This window comes from Zootoca vivipara, chromosome 5, assembly GCF_965207765.1.
Source record: "Zootoca vivipara chromosome 5, rZooViv2.hap1.1, whole genome shotgun sequence".
Classification (NCBI taxonomy): Eukaryota; Metazoa; Chordata; class Lepidosauria; order Squamata; family Lacertidae; genus Zootoca; species Zootoca vivipara.
The window spans coordinates 52881826-52901481 of NC_142588.1; the positions used below are offsets into that span (position 1 = coordinate 52881826).

At 44.4% G+C, this 19656-nt stretch overlaps 2 protein-coding genes across 2 annotated transcripts in view; one reads left to right on the forward strand and one right to left on the reverse strand.

Moving 5' to 3' along the window:
• PCGF6 (polycomb group ring finger 6) overlaps positions 1–3472 on the forward strand; it is a 29866-nt gene extending 26394 nt beyond the window's left edge. Inside the window, exon 10 of the mRNA XM_035133104.3 lies at positions 177–3472. Coding sequence (XP_034988995.1) covers positions 177–245 — 69 coding nt within the window. The 3' untranslated portion in view covers positions 246–3472. The remainder of the gene's footprint in view (positions 1–176) is intronic.
• Positions 3473–7465: 3993 nt separating this feature from the next.
• On the reverse strand, positions 7466–18019 carry INA (internexin neuronal intermediate filament protein alpha). The gene is made up of 3 exons (XM_035133103.3): positions 13454–18019; positions 11080–11204; positions 7466–9710 (listed from the first exon to the last, which is right to left on the reverse strand). Exons 1-3 carry the CDS (start codon positions 14462–14464, stop codon positions 9398–9400), a joined length of 1449 nt encoding a protein of 482 aa, XP_034988994.1. The 5' UTR covers positions 14465–18019; the 3' UTR covers positions 7466–9397.
• Between the last annotated feature and the right edge of the window lie 1637 nt (positions 18020–19656).

The window sequence follows — 19656 nt, forward strand, 5'->3', positions numbered from 1 at the left end:
AAAGAAATTACAAGTGGGCTTCATACTCAGCACACTGAGAGATCCTGCATTTTATTATTCACAATCAAGAGAAAATTTTCATTAGGTGGCATAAAGAAACTTAGGTGTGGCAAGTCTTTGTTTTTGCATTCGTTTTGACTTGTTTACAAGTGTGGTTTTTCTTTCCTACTTTCTAGGATGGCTTACTTGTACTTCACTATGGGCTGATTCTTAGCAGAGAGCCCACATATTCAAGGATTTGTTAAAACCCAACATGGAGGGGCTTTGAAGAAACGAATGATCCTCATTCTTGGAAGTGCGCAATGAACATTAATGCACAGCTTTCACTCTGCATAGTAAGTTAGGATCTGAAAAAGGAATGCTGTACAGTAAGTGCAGCTATAAATACTGCAGTGCTATTATGTCATTAACACCTAGCTAGGTCGGGGAAGAGCAAATGTGTCAAGATGACTGGATTTGTTTTAAATGCGGTTTGTGTATTGGCAGCACTCACAGCTGACTCCCAGGACTTAAGCTTGAAACCAGTATTTATCTGAAATACAGTTTCACTGGTTTTCTCAGGGAATATCTCCAGTGTGCAGTGTTTTATTGGAAAAGGTGTATTCTTCTCAGAGACGTTTATTGTACACTAATGGTCTTGGTTTAGAAATAGGAAAGGGAAACCTTTCAGTTGTGAGCCTAAAATGGGGGGGATAATCACCTTTCGAAAAACCGCAAGCATTGTATCTCATGGTTTATGTGAGTAATAGCATTAAAATATGCAATATCCTATAAATTAGTTAAAATTGGAGAGAAATTGTGTGCATGTTAACTAGACACCAGAATACCGATGCTACTCACACAGCATGGATGTGACAGTAGACTGCACAGGGCTGCCCTTGAGGTCCCTTTGGAAGGCATCATGCAACTGATTATATTTCTATTGAAGACAATAACCAGACTTTGTTCTATGAAAGTCCATCAGAAGGAGGGCAGTAATCTTTCTCTATCACCTGCTACTTTCCTTTAAGCCCACTTCTTCTGGTTTGCAGTCACTACCATGTTTGCTTTTGTCCCTTGCAGCCTCTGTCATAGCTCCCCTTCTTGCAGATGTTCCACTATATTCTACTCCCTCCCCCAGCTTTTGTTTTGCCACCTTTGCAGAAAATGACTATGTCTGTCCCTTTCCATGCATATGAGCTTGAGACAATGCCCTGTGTTTCCTAGCCAGTAGTTGCAATGCCCTGTGAACAATAAAAAAGCTCTGGTTAAACAGCAACACAATGAAGGAGTTCATTTTTAACATTTCCTGTAACATAGCCAAAAATTTGTCTAGTAGTGCTGCTGTTGTGACCTCCCTTAGACCAGGCTGTGATATAGATGACCTTGGACTCCAACTCCCATCAGCCCCAGCCCATGTGGCCAGTGGAGAGGGATGGTGGGAATTGTCAGGCCCGGCTCTAGGGTTAGTCCCTGTGGCGCAGGGTGTTAGGGCGCCGGCCGGCGGGCGCATGGGAGCAATCTCCGCACCAGGGCGCACGACCTGCTTGAGACGGCCCTGGGAATTGTAATCCAGCAACATCTGGAGGGCCACAAGTTCCCCACCCCTGTGATAGCGGTTCCCAAAACACCAGTTGAAGATCAATGGCTTAATCCATTATCACAAGGCAGCAAACAAAGTTTATGCAATTGGAGGGATAGATGGAAGACATTACTGATGCAACTCCTGTGCCTCTATAGAAGGTGTCAGATTTTCTTTTGCTAATTCTTAATTCATTACCTGTGCACTTAAAGATTATGTCCTATTGTGGAACTGCTACTCCATAGTCTTAAAGAGGCTTGGATGTGCATTTATGGTGACCTGAAAAGCTAGTTTTTAGACCAAATGTGTGTTGAAGGGTTTTGCTTTTGAATTCAATTTTGTTACAATAAATTTTTGATGTAGGGATATTCATAAATATCTACTTGTTTTATATTCAAAATATCCAGTTTGTGTTCAGTATTTCTATAAACATCAGATGGGGGGGATTATTTTTGTAAATATTTTTGTCTAATGTGTTAAGGGATGAAGTATTTAAAGTGTTAAAAAGTAGAAGCCTTCCAAAACTTTAAAAAGAGGAAGTATAATAAACCTGCTGGAAAAGTAAAACTAGCAGGCAAGTAAAAAAGAATTTGAGGCACATATTGCTAAAAGAAGGAATTCAATAAAGCACTATGGCAATAGTTCTGTCAGCACAAACATTTCAGTTTGCCAAACAGAACAATACCCCCTATCTTTCCCCTGCGTGATATTCTGGGGTTTCTCCCAACACTCCCCTTGAGCCAGTTGGAGGGGCAGTGGAAGAGGCAGAAAAGTCCTGTTTTGCTAGCTAGCCACTTGTGGGGGCCTCCACTAGTGTGACATGTTAGTTGAATCCCACTCAAAACAATGAACACTGAAGTACATTAGAGACAGGAAAATAGCCAGGGTGATATTTGGATCATTACATAGCAAAGATACAGTAAGACAGGATTACTAAAGAAAGGTAGAGAAATTAATTCTATTTGCTTTGAACTTCATTGTGGAAGATGGTGGGCAGGTGCTATGTCTGATTCCCCCACTGACCCCAAGAAGGGTATCTGAAATAGAAGTGATGAAAACTGAAGTTGTAGAACTATCTCCAAATCACTGGGTCCAATTGAATATTTTCTTACAAAAATATTAAATTTGTTTAAAATTCAGCTGACGGGAAGGTAACTAATGAAAGATTGATTTGTAAAAGGGTTTAAGGGGAAAGGCCATTGCTTTAAATATATTAGAGCTATTATTATGCAACATAGAAAAAACATGCCTTGTTGAGAGAGAATCAACATGGCTTCTCCAAAAGGGCTTTAAATTGAACCTAGAAACAGCTGCTCTGGGCTTTAACATGAACCTGGAAACAAATGGGTAACCAGTGCATTTGTTTTCACCCTTCTGCCTCGCCTTCATTCTGGATGCTTTGAGTAATTGGGTCCCATATAATGTTGTAATTTCTAATGTTGCTATTGTGGTTAAGTGATTTTGAGGGGTGAGGGGGGGCGCTGATAGAGCTCCTTGCCAGGGACACAAGGGACCCTAGGTACACCTTTGTAAGTACCAGTGCTGCTAAAGCTTTACACCAGTAGTATTTCTGGAAAATAAATAGTGATACAATTCCCCCACCCAAATCAACAATGCAATGGAATTTTCTAGTGCTTTCCAACTGTTTCTATCCATTTGATACTGCTACCTTCAGTCTGAGTATACCATAAAGTGGTATAATCATTATGGCAGATGTAAGAGCCTTTGTAGCATGTTAATAGCCCGGCTAAGTTTTGGGTTTCTTTATCACTGATACAGCAGTTGTTCCTGTTTTATTATCTATGTTTATAATTGTGGTTTTAATTAACTGTTATATCCTGACCTGGGGTTGCTTTGTAATGAAGGGCAGGCTAAAAATATTTTAAAATAAATAAATTGGTAACACCTGGATTCCTACTCTCTTTTATTGTAGAGTGAAACTTCATACATATATGGTCAAGAAACCCAAGTTCCCTTTTTCATTTATTTCAATACTAAATTGTAATGCATGAGGCCCTCAGGCTTGAGGACAGCTGAGCATACCCTGTGTCAGACTGTTTTAGAGAGACAAGATCACATGTTTTTGTTCAGCAATAAATTGTCCATGTTGAAGGGAGGCTGCAGATATGGGAGTTTTTATATTGGCTCTTCAATGTCACTTGATTTCTCGGGCCAGGAAATTTATGAGGTGCTTTGAGAATGCCCCAGCTATAATTACCCTAGACTGTAATCTCAAAGCTCTTTTGTCTATGCATGTGTAATAGGAATTGATGCTCCCAAAAGAAGGATCTCAGCCTCTTAAGGAGGACTGAATCCTGGGAAGGAGCAGGTTTGCTAAGGCTCTGCCCCGGTAGGGAGAAAGGACAGAGACCACACCAGGAATTTCAAAAGCAAAGTCTGATCTTTATTTTAAAGAAAACAGAAGACTGCTGCAGCAGGGTCCCCATCGCGTAGAGAGACCCCGAACAAAAAGACGTCCCTGACTTTTATCCACTTTGTTTACATGCAAGTCAATGGTACAGAAATGGCGGGAAGGGAGGGTTTACATAAGGAAATTACATTCTTCTGTGAATTTTGGGTACACCTTTTGATGTGTCCTTGGTGGCTGGGCGTGCCAAAAGTATGGTTTTGAAGTGTACCCTTTGATGGAGAGTATGACCAAAAGGTATGTTTCCTCATGTTAAAGATTTTGATTAATGATCCTGTGTCTCTTCCCTCTGCAGGAAGGATCTTTAAAGTTCCTGGCTTATCAATGAGGTATAATTAATTTGCTTGGGAGATGGCTACATATTAGTGTGAAATCCTGTTTTCTTCACAGGCTCACCCTATCCACACCTCAAATGTGCTCCCAAGGCACGATTTGTAAACACAGACAACGGGGAGATTTTTCATTTCCTCCCTTTTTGCAGAGAAACATTTGGTCGGTTTGGGAGAGTCAAAATGGCTTCAGGACTGCTTTCCTGTACTGCCTCAGACATGTGGTTTTACATCTACAGTTTATGAACATTTAATTTTTTATACATGACCTCAAAATTCTTACAACATATGCATATGCAATTTCCAGAAATACTTTGCAAGTGAACTGTATCAGATTTACTCTACTACAGTCATACTTCAGTTTACGATCGCTGTAGCTTGCGATCGATTGGTTTGCGACCACCGCGGACCCGGAAGTGCTTACATCCGGGTTCCGTGGCGTGCGGATGCGCAGAAGCGATCTGCCCAGCTCGCGCATGTGCAGAAGCGCTCTATCGGCGCTTTGCGCACACGCAGAAGAAGCGCTCCATTTACGACCTGCTCGGGGAGCGACCGGCTCCCCGGAACCAATTGAGGTCATAAACGGTGGTACCACTGTATGTGTACAGGTCTTCTTTTGGTTGGGATGTCTATGTAACCTTGAAGCTAAGCATTGCCAATTATTGATTTGTTTGAGCAAAAGTGTTAAGGAGCATTCACACACAGAAAAAAGTAACTTGCCTTGAGACTTTGTGCCCAATGAGTGTGTGTGTGTGTAGTTTTTGTTAACCATTAGCTCAAGCTCCTAAAAATAATGGGAGCCTTGGCCAACAAAAATAAAGGCTTTAAGGGAAGTACAAACCGCTGTACAGTACTAGGAATGTGTCCCTTTCTAGAGTGTTGCTCCCAAAAGGAACACTTTGTTCCACAGAATCTGTGGCTGAAGCCTCAAAGTAAACTGTAGTCACCAAGTAAATAAATCTCTTGGCACCCAACTAAGCTTTTACATTCTAGGAAAACGAACCCTCTGATACAGCCTTGACCCATGCTAGGAAAGATTAAGTCAGAAGACGTTTCAGCATCTGCTAGCTAGACAACAGTGGTGCCAGGCCTCTGGGCAGATGTCCAGGGCCCCACTTGGCAAAATGAACAGGAGGGCTGTCTTACCACATGTTGAAGTCAGTGAAATGTTACACATTACTATCTAACGGTAAAAGCCCATTAAGGACAGTCTAAAATTACCTAACCACCACTGTTCAACAAGTGCTGCCTTTTGCAAAACACAGGCCCAATCCTTCAGAATACAATTGAGCAAATCATTATAAATTTGTGTCATTTGAGTAATAAGCTAATTATTTTGCAAATCTATGGGTGTTGGGGAAATAGCTATGTCTTTCCTGCTATCAGGATCTCTTTATATTCCTATAGATTCTAGTGAGTTTGTGAAGACTGCCTGCTACTCCTATTATCTTCCTAAACCAGGCACCCCCAAACTCAGCCCTCCAGATGTTTTGGGACTACAATTCCCATCATCCCTGACCACTGGTCCTGTTAGCTAGGGATGATTGGTTAGTTTGTCCTTTGATCATAAATTATTACAAAGAACACAGGTGCAGTATATTTTGACATTTGATTATTCTGGTGAACAGGCATTTTTCCTTCAAATTCGAATAACACACTACCGGTAAGTGGAAAAGAATTGTGTACAGTATTTAGGCTGCTTAAGTGTGCTCAAGTGGGCTCAAAGAATGGCTCCAATGGGGCTTTGAAAATTCAGAATGTTGTAAACTAGATGTAGAATCTCACTTTTCTTCTGCTCCCTGTTGTCCTCTGAAGTGTTATTGCCTTGTGGGAGTGAATGCCATCATTTTAACTATGCTGTGTGAAGGAGTACTTTCTTTTGTATGTCCTGAATCTTCCAACATTCAACTTTTTTACATGACATCAGGTTTTAGCATGATGTGAGGGAGGGGGGGGGAACTCTTATCCAGGCATGGCCAAACTTGGCCCTCCAGCTATTTAGGGACTACAACTCCCATCATCCCTAGCAAACAGGACAAGTGGTCAGGGATGATGGGAATTGTAGTCCCAAAACAGCTGGAGGGCCAAGTTTGGCCATCCCTGCTCTTATCCTTTCCCACACCTGCATAATAGTATAGACCTCCATCATATACTCTCTTTACTAGGTTTTGTTTTTCTAAACTGAAAAGCTCCGAATGTTGTAGCACTTCCTCATAAGGGAGTTATTTATTGGGCAAGGTTTTGGACCAGCTTGTTCTGATTGTTCTATGAAGAAGTTCTCAGGTGTGGAATTTTAAAAAACCAGAGAAATTAAACTATGCTTTCGGACAGGAGTTGCTTAGAGAAGTGCAAGGTCCTTGCTAGGGTAAATGTTGCATGATATCTATTCCTTTGGGCTGTCCTGTCATTGTGTCAGAATGAATGTCATCCACTGAAGATTGTATTAGCTGACGAGATGCATTTGCTCTATGTGGTACTCACATTCATGGTACTGTACTTGCGAGACATTTGCAGTGAGCAACCCAGCACTTACCAAAGCCAATCTTTCCTTTCTTGTTGGGCAATAATGGTCCAGTTTAAGAAGATCTTACCGGGAAGGGATGTTAAAAACGGACCAAGCTGTAGGAATAATGAGAATGAACCATGCTTATTAGTCCCTTTTTGGTGGCCCTCCGCAACATTTGATGCTTCCCCCACAGCCCTTGTGCTACCTTCCCAAAGCTGGTAAGCCAGGTGCTGGGCTTTGGGAAGGTGTGAGGGCTCTGTCAGGGTCCTTGAGTCCTTGTGCCTCCTTCCCAAAGCCAAGTTAGTTCTTTCCCAGCTTTGGAAAGGAGGGGGGAGCTCTAGGACCCTGCCAGAGCCTCACACCTCCTTCCCAAAAGCCCAATGCTTCACTAGCTTAACTGGGAAAGCAGCCCAAGGGCTGAGGGGGGGTGTCAAATATTCACACACACCTCCAAGGCAGTGTGCAGCCTGTGGGTTCTGTGTTGAAGTACTCTTGCAACCCACTTGGTATGAAAAGTTGGGTCACCCAGCTCTAGACATTGCCCAAACATCAAACATTGATTTGCCTGGATGTAATTGATTTGGAAAGAGATTACAACCCAGAAAAGTTTGAAGTCAGAATATCACCAAGGACAAACAGGCTGCCTCAAGACATGTCATCTTTATTTATTTGTGCCTTACAGAAGAGGAAAGAATGTGAGCAAAACGGTTTCTCTTAGTTCAGGAAACTATTGCAGTGAAACTGATAGGACATGATGGTTTTGTGTGATCAAACCTTGTGGCAGGATGCATTAATGCAAACACATCACAATAACACAGAATCTTCAGCTTCTGCAGAAAGCAAATTCTGCTGGCAATTTTAAGGCATTGAAAGAAAATTCACACTAGTAAGTTCTATGTACAACTTGGCACATATTCAAATGGTAGACTGAAAAGGTGCACTGAAGGTTATCAGATCCAGATGGAAGATTGGATTCTATCTTATCAGGATTCCTTTTTGATAAAATAGTAGGTGTGAAACTTTCCTCCCTGTGACTACTTGTTTTTGTCATTTGCTGCAAACATGGATTCAGTCTGCCAGTGTGTTGAAATGGTCAGAATTTCATTAATCAGTCTACAGCACCAGTTGTTATTTACCAAGCAAAAGTGATTCTGTGTATGTGTGCAGCTGCATCATTTCCAAGTCTAACAAATATGCTCCTCTAAGTCTATTAGAGAAAAGTCAGAAGAACCACTACAATTCACTGGTGAGGTTATCATGTGGCAGTGAGTACATTTAAGAAAATACATTAAGAAAAAATACCTTAATAGTATGTTATTAACAAACTTTGTCTCTAATACAGCACATAGAACCCATATTGCTTTCCATAATAGAGAAATAAGCTGCTGGCATAATTCTACACTCCTTTTCTAATGGTGAATCAAAAGCCAGGATATCCATGGTTTTGAGTTGCCGATTGTGGCAATAGGAAACAGCAGATATCTCAGCTTTTGAAACGACGTTAGGAATCTGTGCTCTAGAAAACTCAAGAGAGTAGATCTTTTTTTTCTTTTAGCCTTATTTTCATACAAGGCTAAAGCTAAAATCTAGGAACTGATTACAGCATACCTGTTTCCTTTATTCTTATTTGCTGGCACTACTGATTGTAAGCAATTACTATTTTAAATCTACAAATATGGCACAAAGTGAAATGGACAGAACAATGGTTCACAATGTAATCACAGAAATGACTGTCCGTGCTTCTAACAGAAAAACGGGGCTCTAATACTCCAAATTATTTTACCATGTAGGTTTTTTTAAAAGGGAAGAATGCACCAGGTTTAGCTAGTGAGATAACAAAGATATATTTAAGTGCGTCTTCACTATGTGCTATCATATGACAGAGAGCTCCCATGTGCATTGGTACAGAAAGTTTATCCACAATTATTGTGTGGCTTAGTAGCTTCCACCTAGTATTTTTGAATGCATTGTGCTTCTTTCTAGAGTACACCAATCACACAGCAAGGCAAACAAAATGCCCCATTTTCTCTACCCCTGTGGTGCAGAACAACTGGAAACAGAATAAATCATCTAATTACTTGCCTTCAAGAGGCGGGTAATGAAGATTAATCTGCACTTCCCTGACAAGGTGCAATTGCTGGATATTTTGTATTTTACCTGTGAAGGGGGTTCACTTTTCAACTGATTCTGAATAGCAGGTTCAGCAATTAATTCAGGCATCATGAAGGAGCCCTGAGTCATTAACTAGTATGTGTAGGTTTTACCTTTTCCTACTAGCTGCACTTCTGAGACTTCCCTCTTTGCTTAATTTAGAAATTGTGAGATCTGGCTATTATATAACTCTGCAATTTGCCAACTAGTTTTCCTACAGAGTCCCTCCTCGCCCCCGGAAAACCTTGAGCCCTCTCCCCTTTCTTTCCTCCTGGATGTGGTGCTCTTACTAAACTAGACTGGTGGTGTGAAACATTAGAACTTTATGTGTACATGAGCTGGTAAGCACCTTAATTCAATTTAGGCAATTTAAAAGTCTAAGCTATATGTGTTCCCTCCCTCATTGTACTTAAGGTGAAAGGTTACACTTTTTGGTTTGCAGCACCCCCCTCTTCCAGATTTGTTCGTTCAGTTTTCTTAGTGGATGTTATGGTCTCCTCAATCATTTCAGCAAAGGCTTCCCCTACTTGGCTTGATGAGATTTTTGAAGCCAATTTAGCCTCTTCTTTCTCCTCTTTCTTAAAAGAGAAAGTGGGGGATATTTTAGAACTGCTGGTCATAGGGGAACTGTAGAACCTGGGCTGGAAGGAGTAAGTGGGGTTGGAAGGGGGATTCATTGATGAAATGCTGATGCTTGAAGTGCTAAAACGTGTCTCCTCACCCTCCAGCAGTTTCCTGTAAACACCAGAGAAGGAGATATTATTATTTCGGGTTCAATCCAGGATTAAGCACATTTATGAAGAGACCATTTCTAGTCCCTATGTTGGTTAAAAGCAGGAGAAGACTTAAAGAGGGGTGAGCAACCAAGCATTTTTTCATGCCCCAAAGACCCACAAGAATTTGAAAATATTTGCAGATTTAAAAAAAAAACCCAACCCATGTTGTTTAACATCTATATGAAATCACTAAATAGGGTTACCTAGAATCTTGGAGCACATAGTCAGGAATATTCTGATGACGCAGAGCTCTACTTTTCCTTGACATCTACAAGTGTGGCAGTAGATGTGCTGGACCAATGTCTTGCCTCAATACTGGACACTCAATTGAAGCTCTATCCAGATAAGACTGAGGAACTGTTAGTGGATGGTTCCCTAGACTGGATGAATTGGAGCTGGCCTGCTCTTAATGGGGTTACACTCGCTCTGAAGGAGCAGTTACATAGCTTGGGGGTGCTTCTGGATCCATCACTGGTGCTTGAAGCTCAGTGATGTAGAATGCCTTCCCTAAGCTTAAGTAGGTGGCCCAGTTATACTCCTATCTGTACATATGCTGTCCATACTTTGGTAACCTCGAGGTTAGATTACTGCAGTGCAGCTGCTGCCAAATTTAGTGGCAATCATGAAGAATACAACTCAGGTGTGGTGTGGAGTTGGGTAAAAGACCTACTGTCAGGCATGATCAAATGAGAGTTGTCAGATGCTGTGGCATCTGTACATATGCCATTTCCTCTACTTAAGGGATTCTGTAGGAAGACACAGCAGCTTTTAAGAGCATAAACTATCCTGTTACTTACAACCACGTCTTCCAGAGGGGTGTTCTTTTTTGCTGCAGCAGACTTAAGAGTCTTGTAGCTGCTTAAAAACCAGCAAATGTATTATGATATAAGCCACAGGTGGAGAACCTATGCCCCCCCCCCCCAGGTATTGCTGGACTATAAGCCATGCTGGCTGGGGCTGATGGGAACTGGAACCAACACCCAGAAGGCCATGGGTGCCTCACCTTTCGTATAAGCTATAAAAACTTATATTAAAGCTTATTCCACAAAAAATAAATCAATCCATTATTATTTTAGGTGTCACAATATAAACTAGAAAATGTTAATTTGTTTTATAAAATGTATGCTAAAAACACCTAGTCTTACTATACTTTATCTACTCTCAATGCACTGCATTACCATCAATGCAAAATGATGGTAAAGCTTCCTAGTCAGCAGCGCTAAATTGACTTCCATTAACCACTAGGACAGTGGTTCATCACAATCTATTTTGGTGCTATGCTGTTTACATAACCAACAGGCAAGCAGGGCTTTGATCATCACTGTTACCTGTATGCTGCTATCTCTATATCCAGGGCCATTTTGACATTGAGCAAATCTTGGTATTCTCTCAGATGCCGAGCCATTTCACTTTTTGTGTCTCTCAGATCACTCTCCAGCTGGTTGACAGTGTCCTGTAATTCAGACAGACATATATAAAACTGATATTTTAAAGCCAAAGATGATGCTGAGTAGTTTCTTTACCTCTTAGAATAGAACTGTAGTGCAATCAGCAACATTGTACATACATTTGCACATAACATGCAAATGCTGGTCTACCATTAAAACGTATATAAGCCTGCATGACAGCTTTTTGGGTACATGACAGCTTTCTGGGTATGACCACCAAGAAATCCTATGTGGAAAACTGGGTGGGATTTCTCTCAGTGTTCCAGAACACAGACACAACCCTCTCCTATATGAAGCTATTCAAGTATTATTATTTATCCTTGGAGGACTTTCTCTGGATTCCACCCCCCTCCACATGCACACACTGCTGGAGGAGAAGTGGGTGATGATCAGAGATAGCTACCCTTACAACTATAGTTCCCCAAATTTGTAAGCTCAGATGAAGACCCTAGCCATTTGGGATCTGCTTAAGTAAAAAGGTTTGCACCAGCAATGTATAAAGGACACATTTATATCACATATACCAAAAGCTCAGTGTCAAGTATTTGCAGCAATGATTCTGTATCAGAGGCTGTTTTTCTGCATTACTTAAGTTACACATTTCCATGCAAAAAAAATTGCATTCAGAATCTTGGCCAAGTAAATGCTCCTGCTACACCTGTGCAGCTGCTAACTAGGGCTTCCATTTGATTATAGAATTCTTAGTTGATTAATCATAGGACTTGTAAATTATTAACTCATTAAATTTGCATATTAATGAAGAAAGCTTTGCCTGTTTAAATTATGTATGCATGTATTACAGAAGATTGCCAAATAATTGGGGGGAAGCTGTTGATATGTATGCCTTTCAAACTAAACAACATATTCACCTACATAAGATACAATCCTAGAATTCCTATTTTAATGTAATACAGCTTCAGTCTGCAATATGTTAAAGGGGGGACATTGCAAGCTTAACTTAGAATGTGTGTATCCTTTATGTAGCCAAAACAGTACCTGCCATGCAAAAGAAACTTATAGACAAAAAAATCCTTTAAAAATTCCCCAACAGCCCAATGATGACAGAGCATTTTCAGTTGCCAAGGGATGCTGACTGTCCGAGGGAAAACAAGGAGTAACAAAAGTAATGGACTATCCTGGAAGATCCAATGTCTGGCTAGCACCCTGAACAGAAGCATTCCATATTTTCTTGCGGGCTCCACTAGCTAGCGGTAGATTGATTGCAATGAATCTTGTTCAGTACCATGGAGAGAGACATAGTTTCCTCCACTGTCTTTTAGCTTCAATTCAGGCTGAGCCCTACTCTTCTTAAGAAGCAGGGAGATGTTAGGAGAGGTATAATTCATCACAGATTAGAGGGAGGGATGTCCCAAGGCTGACACCACCCTTTTCACTATTCAAACCCAGGAACTGTGAAAACACTAAGCAGGCACAGTATCCAGTGGAAGTCAGTTATTCCTCAATATGAAACCAGTGCACAACTAGGGGCATAGCCAGGATTTTTGGAGGGGGGACAGGCTTTTGTTAGGGTGGGGGCAGAACCTCAGCTTTGTTTTGATTTTTTTTATTTGGGGGCAGCTGCCCCCTGCCGCCCCCAGCTACGCCCATGTGCACAAAGAATTAGCATGAGACTAGGGGGGATGGACACACAATCAAAACACTTCATGACATAAGAGGTTCTTTTCATGGGGTCAACTGCACTACATTCAGGAGCTCCATGGTAAACTGTTAAGCGTTTTTAATGTGCCCAGAGTGGTAAGCATCCAAGTGATACCCATGCATACTGAATGGCTTTTCTAAGAGACTCCTGCCCCAAAAGCAAAACTCCTAGCGTGTTTTAACACACCATCTAGACTGAATGTGTTGATAGACTTTCACCTCACCCCTCCTAGCAGCCAGCTAGCAGATTTTTGGAAACGAGATTCTCAAAGGTCTAAGGACAGCCGGAGGCTTCCAACCACTGGACTTAAGTCTGCTGTGAATGGACCAATGGTCCGATTCAGCACATGACAGGCGACAACTGTCATCCTGAGCCAACCCAGAGATCCGTTTCCTGTAGCTTTTTGCGGATAGTGATCGGAAGCCACCGAGGGACGGGTGGGTGGAGAAGCGGTGCTTACGTGCGCGATAGGGGGCGAGCGCGCTAAGGCGATCGACAGCGTCTGGCCACGAGGTGTGTCCTTGGACACGGTGCGGAGAATGACGACGCGGCGCCTGCGCGGAAAGGCGACCCCCTCCGCTCGCCCGCACTCACCTGCAGGCCGACGGCCTCGGCGTGGTGGCGCTCCTCCATCTCGTGCAGCTGCCGCTCGAGGGACTCGTTGGCGCCGCGCAGGCTCTCCACCTCTAGGGTGCGCGACTGCAGCTGGCGACGGTACTCTCCGATCTCCTCGCGGCTGGCGCGGATTGCCTCGTTGCTGCGCGCCGCCTGCTCGCTCAGGTTGGCGAACTTGCCGCGGTACCACTCCTCAGCCGCCTGCAGGTTCTTGGCGGCCAGCACCTCGTACTGGCCGCGCAGCTCCTTGAGGGCCGCCGTCAGGTCGGCCTTGGTGGCGTCCGTCTCGACGGCGGCCAGCGCGGGCACCTGCAGCGAGGCGCTCAGCTCGGCCAGCTCCTCCGAGTGCACTTTGCGCACGAAGGCCAGCTCGTCGAGCAGCGCCTCCACCTTCTTCTCCAGCGCCAGGCGCGCCAACGTGGCGCCGTCCACCTCGCGCTGCTGCGCCCGCAGCGCCTGCTCGGCCTCGGCCCGGGCGCGGGCCTCGTCCTCGCAGTGCGCCCTCAAGCGCTGCACTTCCTCGGCCAGCCGCTCGCGGTCGAGCGCCGCCTGCGCCCGGGAGGCCTCTGTCTCCTCCAGCTGGGCGCGCAGCTCTCGCAGCTCGGCCTGGAACAGCTCGGCCACCCGGTTGGGCTCGGCGTGGCGCTGCCGCAACGCGCCCAGCTCGGTCTCCAGCAGCCGGTTGTGCTGCTCCAGCTGCCGCACTTTCTCAATGTAGCCGGCGAAGCGGTCGTTGAGGCCCTGCAGCTGCTCCTTCTCGTTGGTGCGCGTCAGGCGGAATTCGTCGTGCACCGCCGCCGCCTGGCTCAGGTCCAGGCTCTCCGCCTGCGCCAGCCGGTACGAGACAGCATGGCTGCTGCGGGACACCGACTGCGAACGGTAGCTGCTGCCCGCAGTTGAGCTGCCCAGGCGGGAGGAGTAGCGGGGAGGCTCCCCGAAGATTTTCCTGTAGGAAGAGGCCAAGTAGTGAGGATCCGATCCGAAATTCATCCTGGAGGCAGTAGAGAGGCTCCCTGCGCCGTCCGTGCTTTATATAGGGAGGCGGGTCGCCCGGTGCGCCGCAGAAAGGCGGGGGTGGGGGGAAGCTGCACTTTTAGGGCGCGGTCAAGGGGAGGAGATTGGGATGAAAAGGACAGGCAGGGAATGAGGATGCTGGGGCGCTCCGGCAGTCCAATTGGGCGCAAGCAGGAAGGGAATGCAGCGGATTTTGGGGTGCGGGTGTGAGGAGGACTGCTCCTCTACAGGGTGATAGAGATTGGAATATTTAGGGGCGGTGGTCATTGCTTTGCAGAGTAGCGGAGGTAAGCGGAGTTGAGGAACTTGGGCTCCCCTTGGGCCCAAGGGGAGTTGGGCTCCCCTTGACTATGACGGAAGAAGGCAGAGCAGAGAACGCCTATCGGGGAATGAGAAGCAGCTGGCGTTGCTGGCTGAAATCTTGGGGCGCACGTCTGAGGAAGGATAGAGGGCTTGGAGGGACCTGGTAGTGGTGATGTTGCATCTTTCCGGTCCTAGCCTCGCATTCCCAACTGACTTTGCTAGGAAGCATGACAGGGAGAAATGCTGATGGAGCTGTCCATTTTGCCGCAGTGCTGATGTCAGTTCTTCCCATCAGCTGCCACTGAAGGTTGGGGACGGTTCCACCCAGCGCAAACTGTTTTGGCTCTTGGAGACAGACAGTTATGATATACAGAACAGGGTAACTGCTAGGCTCCGTCTCCCTTAACCAGCTTCCCAATGCTGTTTCTAAGAACCATAGACCCAGTTTCCTTCTCAGGGTAGGCCTGTGTGTGTGTTAAATAATGGAGCCCTGCAGTTCAGTCAGAACATTTGCTTTGTTGTACTGTGCACAAACAGTAAAGAAGACTGGAGGAAAACACTTACTGATTGCTGCAATGAGGTATGAAGAGAAAGACAGGAGTGTCCTAGATTTGCTAAGGGAGTAGAGTGGGAAGATTAGAGTATATTAAACATACTGCAGTGTAGTAGGACCTTGTAGATCCTGCAAAACTGCAGTTGCATCCTGTTATCATACTGCATTATCATATTGCAATCTTAAACTGGGGGAATATGCTATTTCACTAGAACAACTCAGTCTGATAAGAATATGTAAGTGTGGTTTTTAGAATGAATTTCAACAGTACTGCAGGAGTGTTCTTAGGAGGAAGTGTTTAGCTGTAGATTATTTGTAGTGCCAGTATTAACACATGCAGCTACAGTTTCCCTGATCACAGCACCAAGGAAGGAAGGTAAAAACATTTGCATCCATGATTCTGCATGACACATTGCCCCTGCCTAACACGAACAGTCTTTTAAAACTATTGTTTGTGTTCGGAAAACAATACACTACTAAAATGTGTGATTTAAATCCTACCATCTCAACATGGTATTTAGTCTGGCATTTCTCTGTGGAGATGTACATATTCTCTAGGTGAGGCCATACCCCCAAACCTGGAATTCAGATCTCTGTAGCAGGGTTGCAGGAACTTTTTCTGCCCCTAGGCCACATTCTCTTTTGGGCAACCTTTTACTGGACCACTGTAGTCAGGATGTAGTCCAGAAAAGGTTGCAAGTGGCATAACCAGCTGAAGCTGGCAAAAAGCACTCCAGGTCTCTTGGGTCTCTAGTGACAGATATGGCTCAAGTGGAAGACCCAGTCTGCATACCTGCTCCTTCAGAGGGAGAGAAACCCCATCCAAAGCTGGCAATTGACCACTCATCCACAAAACCTCCATTTTTTCTCAGTATTCAAGCTCAGTTTTTTAAAACCTTTATCTAGTCCACCATTGCATCCAGACACTGGTCCAAGACTTGCATAGCGTCTTCTGACTACATGTTGGCATTTAGGGCTTCCTACCAGAACATTCTGACTTTCTTTCAATCACCTGGTTGGTTGCTATGTAGAATTGTCCTTGAGTTCCTTCCAGGATACTTGATTTCCTTTCTGTTTTGGCCTTTGATTTAGCTGCATTTCTTCCCTAATTCTGGATCTGGAGTTATGTGCTTTTGGCTGTGGGCTATTTTTGGTGCAGTGGCCATATTCTTTCCAGCTTTTTAGACTGGATAGCTGTAGACCATAGGCATGTTCAGTGTCATAGCTACTGATATCTTCCAGTCAAGGTGGAAGCAGAGGCTCACATGGAAGCCCCACCCCAATACCCTCAGGCATGTCCTCCTCCACCCCCATTCTAAACATCTGCATGGAGCTTCTACTTGACTTCATTTGAATGTGGGTAGAGCTTTTGTGCTATCTGGGATCCTGATGAAGAAGGTTCCCTAATCCTGTGAGGGATTCTACTTGTGTCCAGGGAAACACAAGTAGAAGCCCCAGTGCTGGTTTGCTCCATGAACATGGGGAAAGTTGACAGACAGGGAACTTGTGTGCCCAAGGATGTGGGGAGGCTTGTGTGTGTGATTGCCACACTTGCCCTTGTCAACTCAAGTTCTCCCACTGACTTTTAAGCCTAAGCAAAGTCATTCAGTGACCCCAGCAGTTCTCCCAGTCACCCTCTATTCTTTTCAGGTCTTCTTCCTTCTGGCTGACTACCAGGAACACCAAACACCAACCAACATGAGCAGCCAAACCAACTAACTAACTGCTGGTGACCAGCACTTGGCCGTATGTACACTTCTTCTGGATCCCTAGTCTAGTCCCAGTCAATCAATGCTATCTAACTATGAATTCTAAGCATGCAATTACCAATCAGAATATGAAATTAATCAGTAAAGCATTAATTGAATAACACCCTGTCCTGTCTGACATTCAACAAGGCAGCCCAACATTACAGAATCCCGGGAAGCTCAAGTGAGCAACTTTTGTTCTAACAATATCTGGAGCTTTGTCCTGGATAGTGCCAAATCACCCCTCCTAGGCTCCCACCACCCCACCACTTCTCAGACTATAAGAAGGCCTTAAAGTGGCAGTCCTGTGGTCTGGTTCTTAGCACTCTGCCTGCTCTCTGTTCTCCCTAGGTTTGTTGTTGGCATTGACTGCCAGGCATGGGCTTCTGTCATGAACTGGTTGGACACAGAAGAATGATGGGAGAAACCAGCTGGGGAACTCCCAAGAGAAAAAGGCTCAGAGCCATGGGATTGGTGGTGGGATGACGGTGAGTGGTCAGAGGGAGAAGACTGGGAGGAGGTGCTGGAAGCTGAAGAGGTAAAAGGGCTTAGTGAGTGGAGGGAATCTGTGGCAGAGAGAAGTCCAGAAGCTGATGCAGGAGAGGAGGGAGGCCAAGAGGAAGAGATGAATCTGGCTGGTGGAAGCATGGATGTCTCCCCCTCCTGCTGCAACAAGCTTTCCTCCCCACTGGTCTCCCAGAACCAGGATAGGCATGAAGAGGGCGGAGAAGTTAGCTTCACATAGGTGCAGTCTCAGATTGTTTGGGGAAACCATGGAGAGGTAGGGACTTAAGCAGCTGTGGGGAGACGAGGGCCTTCAGTCTCAGCAACTGCTTCATAGGGGCAAGACCTAGTTGAGTTGAGTTGCTGTGCTCATTAGGCCTGACACTCCTGTGTAAATCCCATTTTTGGTAATAAAGTTAACTCCACCTTGCTCGGTGTAATTTACTGCTGGCTCACTCCTGTCAGCTCCCCCCCTTCTGTGTGTGTGTGTGTCTGTCTCTCTGTGTGTGTGTGTAGATCACTGGGACATGCATGCTCAGGAGTTTCTTCATCTGGGGATTCAAATTCAGGGGTCCTTGTATTGATGGGTCCCTGGCATATGAGCTCTCTGGTGTAATGTTGCTGCCTGGGTAAGTATGTGCCACCTCTGCCTCCTGTGCTGCTGTTCCACCTTACCTGGCTGTTCCCTACTCACCCGAGTCAAAATTGAGGAACAAGCTGTTGCTCAGGGTGAGGGTCATGATACCTACCAATTAAACTAAATTAAGCTGGCAACTTTGACATATTTGTGATCAACATTGCACACAGTCCACCTTCATGCCAAGCTTGGTAAAACTGTACGTTGCTACTCTCCTGGCACGGCTTTTGCCTGGTTTCCAAATGAAAAATGGAAGCTTTCTCTTAGCATCTTTTACCGCAAATGGGCTCTGTTAAGCTCATGCATTTTTCAGCACACTATTAAACCAGGGCTGCAGCTACATGTTTTACCACCTGACTTCATGCTGACCACTTACATCAGAATTCTCTAAAGAAGGTTTCCTTTTTGCTCGACTTGAAACACATTTCAGAACAATCTGAGTACGATGACAATTATGATATGTGCTCCTGGGATCCAGACTAGTCTTGGTAACTAAAGAGTCCACAGTGTGGAGAACAAGAAATTAATCTCACCCTTTGCTTCTCCACCTGGGTCAGATATTGTTAGTTGCTACAGGTTTTCTTCATCTCCCCTCCCCAGCTTTTTAAAGGGAGACATAGAGATGGCACAAGCTGGGGAGCACTGTCATGTCCTGCATCATCTGTGAGTTTGTGAGCTGATGACCAAATATCCTCTGGAAGTTACCGATTGCTGGGAAATATTACTATTCTTGGGTAAGGGCTTCCGGTGTTGTGCATATTTACTCCTGATTTATGGTTGCAGCTGAATACCTGAAAACAAATGCACTCATATGTGTACCCTATGGAACTGCATATGCAAGTAGTAAAAACTGATTTTAAAAAAAACCTTACATGGAACACATATCTCAAGAAATTAAACAGAAGAGCAACCAAAGCAGCACTTAGGAGTTCAAGGAAATAGGCTGGTATTTCAAAATATGTACTGAAATAAACGTTGGATGTTGATACCTATATAGTAAGCCTCATACAAAGCATTGCTCTTTTGATTGTTAAAATAAAATGGAATATGTTATATTACCATTCTTTCTCTCTCTCTTTTAAATGTTGGAGAAAGATTTGTAATTACTCACTAGCTTACTCCCTGGATGCATGTAAATATCTACCTCTAGACAATTGGACAAGCCTGTTTTGCTGTTGGGAAGCTTCCAAGTGCTGTGGAAGTTCCAGGGACACAACACTTACCCAGATTTAGTTTTCTTTGGAATGAGGTCACTGGAGGCTTTTGCTGTTTTGTAATATTTTAATTTATTTGTAAGTACACAGATTGAGCAAGAGGGACAACTTAACATTCCAACAGTCAGCCAAATCCACTGTACCATATCAGATATCCAGATTCCCTCTCCAAATAGTACTTTCTGGAGCTTAACAAGTCCTCTGTTTAT